The following is a 7475-nucleotide window of genomic DNA, read 5'->3' as shown; positions in this document are numbered from 1 at the left end:
AAACATCCTCTAAACTGCATGTAAAAAATGTGCAGTTCATATCACAACAATATAAAGTCCAGTTTGGATACATAGTATATTTGTAAATAATAATGAAATATTCGAGTTGATATTTTATTAGATTTTGGGAAAAGAAAGAAAATTTTGAATAAAAATATTATAATGTTAAAAAATTATTTGAATATAATTGTTTGAATATTTTTTTTTTTTTGTTTTGAAATTTGAAAAAGTAGTATTATTTTTTGTGTTTTATTTAGAGTTTGGAAAAGTTGTGATGATTAAGTAATGATTAAATAGAAAAATTGAAGATTTGAAATTGAAAGTGTTTTGAATTTGAATGATATTTGAAAAGAAAAAATCTTAAAATATTCTAAAGAATACTTTATAACAATTGTGTTACCAAATGACGCCTAGCATGTAATACAATACAAGTCAATCGGGTACAATAATGTGCAGAGAGTGTAGAGAGTTGGAATCAGATATTGAGCATGTGAATGGGCAGAGAACAAGCGTTCCAGCACCACCCAAACTTCGTGGGAAGTCGAGAGGCTAGGAGACTGAGGATCATTTGATCCTATTGAAACCATCGAGGAGGTTAAACACTACCATCAACATAGCAAAAAGTAGTTGTTCGCGGAGTTAGGGTCCTGCCTAATTAGCCTTCCAACACAGGTAGTTATCCTTTGTGGGAGATGATATGAGAGGTAGCAACAAAACATAGGGAGAAGCTCTTGGGTTTGTGGAGCCTGATTTTGTTGACGTGTCTGCTTGAATTGATAACTTGACTCGACAACAATGAGTTATGGATTTTTGGCACTGTTTCAATTATCAAAAGCACCAGACAAAAAGCTCGCTCTACACTCACTCAATAGGTCGCTCAATGCGAGTTCGACATGTCTCTTGAACGAATAACGCATAAAAGTAAAAATTAAGATTTCCACCGTGTGACACTATAAATATATATTTAATGAGGGTTCTGAGTGTTCTAAACAGTGAGATTTCGCCTTAAAATTTATTTTATGATTCCTCATCATTCTAAGTGTTTTGAACAGTGAAATGGTAGTGGGATTCTTCATAGTACACGTTTATCATTCTGGTCATCTTGATTGTTCATGTGTTTGATATCATCTGGGACTCTTTATCTCTTACGATCCTCATCTTCCCACTCTGTTCAATTTGCCAACGTCTCTGTCCTAGCTTTTGTCAGCGATGAGAAGAACGAGACTACTTTCAAAACGATCCTAGGACAGATTAGACACGGACTCTGCGACGACTCTGAAGTCGAATCTGAGGAGGTGGACCTTTTGAGTAATCAACATTTTTTTGTTCGTCAATATATACTTCTTTCTCAATTTCTTTTTATTTTTTATTTTTTATTTTTCTCTTTGATATGGTTGGTTTTCAAGGAGTATGAAAGATGAAGATCAATTAACCAATTGAGAAACTAATATTCATGGGAACTTGGATAAGACAAGATCAAGGGTACTTATCCTAAAGTAGAATTCTCTAAGAGTTTTGTTACAAATCAACAACTATTCACATCACACACTCCACACATGATGTGGAATTATTATTTTTTTCATAGAGTGTGAGATGATGAATAGTTACTGATGAGAAGAATTCTTCATTCTCTAATTAGTAAGAATAATGATATATATATATATATAAGTTCCAAATATACAAATATTGTGCATGCTTTTTATAAAAAGAAATGGACCACATTATGAAAAAGTATGAAAAAAACTCTTTTTTTTATAGGATCTACTTTTTTATAAAAGACTTATGCGAGACTTATGCATTTAAAGCTTATCCTTAGTATTACTCAATTAGTAAAGTTATCTTTCATTTTTCAAAGTACTTTTTCAAGTTTGATGGTTTTGGAATAAGAAATATATGATATAAATATAACATACATCCTGTTAGGGATAAAGTTGGCTAAATCCAACCCATTGAAAATATATCACTAATAATAAAAGAAAAGATAAAGCTAAGAGATAAAACGAAAGAAGTTGACTCAAACTCCTTAAAGTGAATGGCTTCACAAGGTAAGTATGACTCAATCACTCAAAAGAATAAAATATATCTATATATAAGGAAGAGATCTCCACAAATCTAAAGAGGCTCTCTACGCCCAGACCCTCGCATGCAACTAACTTCAACCTCACGAAACTCTAAATTTTTCTATTATATTAAGAGATATGTGAGATTACGAGAGATTGTAAAGTCGCTTATTGTAATAGAGTTTGCCCCCAAATAACTTGTGGATGTAGGTTTTTATATCGAACTATGTAAAATTGTCTCTCTTTAATTTTCTTTTATTATTTATTTTATAGATGAAAACTAATTTTTTAATAGTAAATTTTACTCTTATTAAAAAAAATACACAACATTTACATAATCTATAATTATATTTAATATTACTCATCGAAAATAGAGTTTGCATGAAGAGTTTTAGATAAAAACTGAGAGAGAGAGAGAGAGAGAGAGAGAGAGAGAATTTGATGACAACCAGGTTACAGCTTCCACAACCAGAGAAAAATCAGAGCATCCTATGGAAAACATTACGTGAAGCGCGTGCTTTTCCTAATCTAATATTGAAAAGTAATATTTATTAGATTATTTTTTTTATATCAAATCAATGTGATAATATCTATCATTAAAATACACAATTTTTTTTTAATATATAAATCTTAAGTTTTATGTAACTGCCTTTGTTTAAAAGAGAGATATATATACAAAGAGTTGTAACAAGGCATCATTTAGTTTAGTTTACGTCTTGTTTGAGGTTGCATTAAAGGTTATAAAAACTAAAAAGTGTTTAAATATCCTAAAAAAGATATTTAATCATAAAATTTGGTTGTTTGGTTTTTAAATATTAAAGTACCTTTTAATTTCAAAAGGTTAAAACCTACGTTTCAAAAAAAAAAAATATCATTTTGATGATTTTTCTCAAATTTGTTTTTTTGATAATGCAAACGTAATTTGAATTTAAAAAAAAATTAACATGGACGAAAATACTCACAATTTTTAAATAATTACAACTTTACCCTTTGCCCTTTGAATATTGAGCGTAATTATATTGATATTTCACCTATGCATTGTTGATGGAAACTTTTTTCATTTGTACTTTCTGAAAATCTTATGAGATTATTTTTGTCGTTGTTTGATTATAAGATTTGATTTTTCATTTCTATCAAGGATATAGTCATAATCTTTAAAAAATTCAATAACCTTTTTATGTTATTTCTACCTTAAAAATTAATTTTTTATATTATTTCTAAACAAATGTAATATGTTTGAAAATATTTTAGACATGATTTTTTTTTTTTTTGTGTTTTTTTTCTTTAATTCAAGGAGGGAGGTCGAACCCAAGACCTTCATTTTGAAGGTTTGGATGTTATACTAACAGACCATAACGGTAACTTTTTAATACTAGATCTTATTACTTAAACTCTACAACTAAATATCTTAAAGTTAAAAGTTATATTACCTACCGTAATTCCAAACATGCACTTAGTCTAAGTTGATAGGGTTTTCAAGACTATGAGATTTTTATGATTAGTTTATTCCTAGGTATTATATAGGAATTAATTATTTCTTTAAAATATCCTTATGTTTCTCTTGAAATTAATGAAATGGTTTTTCTTTCATCTCTTAAAATATAAAAATGTTTGTATATTATTTGAAATGTTTTCTTCAATTTAAACATATTAATCTATGTTTTTTTTTTTTTTGTGAAATTAAATAATTCCCTACTTTTTGTATACAGATTTTACAAACAATCACAATAAAAGAACTAGCATTATAAAAAATAACCACAACAAAATTCGACATAAAATAAACAAATTACTATTCTTATCTCAAAATGGGATTACGAGGAAACCACATAGAACTTGATTCTCTGCAAATTGAAAAAAAAAAAACAAAAAAAAAAAAAAAAAACAACAACAACAACAACATATCTATGCATAGATTTTCAAATCTGTGCTCAAATTTAAATATCTACATATTTGTGCACAGAAGCATAGATCTGCGATCACAACTATGACCCACGGCCTCATGAACCTTACAGATCCACGACTTTGAGCGTGGGTCTAAAAACTTGCAGACTCATTCAGTGTTTTAAATTTCGTATCGTACTAGTTGGTATGGTTGAAATTTTTCGTATCGACTGATACGGTTAAAATTTTTCGTACCGGCTGGTATAGGTGCTATATTTGTTTCGTACCGGCCTCAATTTCGGCCGGTGTGTTTTTTCTTTTTCATTTTTTCAAACTATAAACTTATTTTTTAACCCTCAATTCAGACTAAACTATTTATAATTTATATATATATATATGTATTTATATATAATTTATTTATATATAGACTATTATTTTAACATATAATTTTTATATATATTTATATCAATAATTTATTTATATATCGATTATCTCGAAACATTATTCTGAAACGTTATCTCGAAACGATACTAGTACTGAAATATTTCATTTCAGTATCTTAACCGGTACAGCGTCTGGTATAGTATTCAAAACTTTGGACCCACCACGGGTTTTAACATACTAATTCATGGTCGCGATCGTTGCCTTAAGTCAGAAGAGGTATGAGAGGAAAAGGAAGAAAAGGCCTCGTCATGAGAAAAAAAAAATGGTAGGAGAGAGGCGTGACGCCTTCACGAGAGGAAGGAGAAGAAGAGAAGAGAAGAGAAAGTCGGAGGAAGAGAATGGAGAGAGAAGAGAGGTGGGCGGTAGGGAGAAAGTGACCACCCACGTCCTTGATTATCAGCATCCGCTTGTTGAACGAGCAGATTGACACCATCACCATTCGACCACCCATCCAACAACATATTATTCACACAAAAAATACACAATTCACAAATACATAAGAGGCCTCTTAAAGCTTACAGACCCATCGTGATTATATAAAACTCACAGACCCACGGCAGCGGTCGTGGGTCATGAAACTTGTAGATACAAGGGCGCAGGTTATGGGTTTTTAAAATATAGATCCATGGCAGCGACTGTGGTCTTGGGTCATAGAGAGGCGCGGCACCAACCTAAGAGGAAGGGGAAGTTGGAAGAAGCGGTGTCAGCATGAGATAAAGTATGGTAGGAGAAAGGCGCGGCGTTGGCACGAGGACGGAGAATAAGAGAAGTGAAGGGAAAGAGAAGAAGTGGGCAGTGAGGAGAAAGTGATCGACCACATCCTTCACTGTCCGTCAACACCATCACAGTCCATCCACCCCATCCAATAACATATTCTTGAAAAAAATACACAAATCACAAATACATCAAAACAAATCGCAAAAATTCTTAGATCTGTGCATAGTAGACAAATCTGTGACCCACGGGCTCATAAAGCTTATAGGTCATAAGTCATGACACTCACAAATCCACGGTTGCGACCATAGGTCATAAAGCTTGCAGACCCACGCGTAGAGTCGTGGGTTTTTAACTTACATATCCACGTACGGTGGCGACCATAGTTTTGGATCGTAGAGAGGCGTGGTGCCTACATGAGAGGAAGCGTAAGAAGAGGCGTCGGCGTCGTTATGAGATAAAGTATGGATGGAGAGAGGCACGACATCAACATGAGAGGAAGGAGAAGAAGAGAAGAGAAAAGAAGAGAAGGGAGGTGGGCAGTGACAAGAAGGCTTGGTGTAGCACCTGCACCTGCACCCTGGGTAGGTGTGTTGCCTACCCGTCCCCTAGCAGAACGGGCAAATTTGTTGGGCGGGCCAGGTTGCTGGAGCCCATCGCCTAGTCCTAGCAATGGTTGTTCTTCAAGCATGTTCTACCGATACCCTGCTCAATCAAATGGGAAGGTACAATTATGGTTTTTTCTTATTCTTGGAGATAAAAAACTGATGTAGGAAAAAATTGAGATCCTCAAGTATGTAGAGTTTAAGCATGTGACATGACATGATACAACATTAACCAGAAAATTAAAGTAGAACAATGCTACTGCTAATTCCAGATTCAGAATTACACAATCTTTCACCAAATCAATAAACACACACACACAGACACACATATATATAGACAAACACAGACTAGGTTGGGGACCAGAGAGAAAGAAGAAGAAAACAAGTGCAAATTCCAAGGTTAAAAACTTAATAAAATGCATATTGTCTATCAATTCCATATATATATATATATATATATATATATATGGAGACATTATTACTATTTACATATTGCCTAATCATATATATCTATTTTGTATGGGGAAGTGTCTAACGAGTTATTCACGAAAGGGCTAAAACTAAGATTAATTTGTTTATATCTATATATCCACATAAAGCTGAAAAAACAATGGAGTCTGCTTGTGAAGATAAAACAAAAACAATATACAATCTTGTGAAGATCGAGATCATGCATCTATCTACATGCAATAATCTAGAATTGCTGCTGCTTATGCACAGGAGCCTTGGCCTGTTTTTGCGCTCGACAAACAGCCAATTGCTCAAGCAAGAATCTGTATTCGGCCTCGAGATTCTTGATTCGGTGCTGCAACTCGGAAATAACCCTGCAGCAGCCTCCGACGGGGTCCTTCACTCGAACATCAGCTTGGTAAATCATGGTTTTCATGGCCTCGGATTTTTCCTTATGGCCAAGGTTTTTTGTCAACTTCAAAACGTTACGAACGCCGAAGACCTTGTGTACATTCATAAAATCTTTTCTTCGATGGTGTGGGAAAAAGGGTGCCAGAGGACAGTGAGGATCGCACTTTTTACGTTGATATTTACACGATGCACAAGCTTGTGATGCGTTGCGGCTACTGCTCATCATTCCTTTAAGGTTTTTTCTGCAGAATTAGCGGAATCCGGGCCTTATTTACGGCTCAATATCTGCTGTTTTTCTACTAAATCTGCAATGTGGGAGGAAAGAGCGTGTGCGCGTGCGCGTGCGAGGAAGCATTAGCGCAACTGATATTGTTCGTGGATACATATATATCGCAGAGAGGTCAGGGACGGGGTGTCTGGTGGAAACGTGTTCATGACAGTTTTGAATTAGAAGGGAACAAGCATGCAGAGATTGTATTCGATGAAAACAATGGCAATGTTCTTTCTTAATTTTGATAAAGTTAAACCTGAAAAATGAGATTAAAATGATTTAGATTAATAACATATCTTGACGTGATTACGATTATAAATTTAGTATTTATATAATTTAATTTAATTTAAAAGATAAATTTTAAATTTTAAATTTTATAAATCAAATCTTATCATTTAAGTAATGCGATATTTTATATGTCGGCTTGATACTAGAATATCTCTTAAGGTCAAATTATAAAAATCCTTTTATGATAATATAGATGAGATTAAATTAAAAAAATTATGTTTATTGTAATATTGGATTATAAAACAGAATAATAAAACTGTATCCGAGATATATATATATATATATATATATATATATTATAAAAAAAATGATTTTATCAAATTTAAAATTGTATCAGACTGATCCAACATT

General features: G+C 32.7%; 1 protein-coding gene across 1 annotated transcript; it reads right to left on the bottom strand.

Annotated features, from left to right (window-relative positions):
• Nucleotides 1–6398: 6398 nt before the first annotated feature.
• Nucleotides 6399–6791, bottom strand: LOC121244824 (LOB domain-containing protein 22-like). Its single transcript, XM_041143038.1, has one exon. It carries the CDS (start codon nucleotides 6789–6791, stop codon nucleotides 6399–6401), a length of 393 nt encoding a protein of 130 aa, XP_040998972.1.
• Nucleotides 6792–7475: the final 684 nt, after the last annotated feature.

Source organism: Juglans microcarpa x Juglans regia, chromosome 8S, assembly GCF_004785595.1.
Source record: "Juglans microcarpa x Juglans regia isolate MS1-56 chromosome 8S, Jm3101_v1.0, whole genome shotgun sequence".
NCBI classification, from domain to species: domain Eukaryota; kingdom Viridiplantae; phylum Streptophyta; class Magnoliopsida; order Fagales; family Juglandaceae; genus Juglans; species Juglans microcarpa x Juglans regia.
Note: the sequence above shows the minus strand (reverse complement) of the source record. Positions and strands in the feature narration are given on the sequence as shown.

Coding starts and splice junctions, on each gene's coding strand:
- LOC121244824 (XM_041143038.1), bottom strand. CDS start 6,791: ATGATGAGCAGTAGCCGCAACGCATCACAAGCTTGTGCATCGTGTAAA.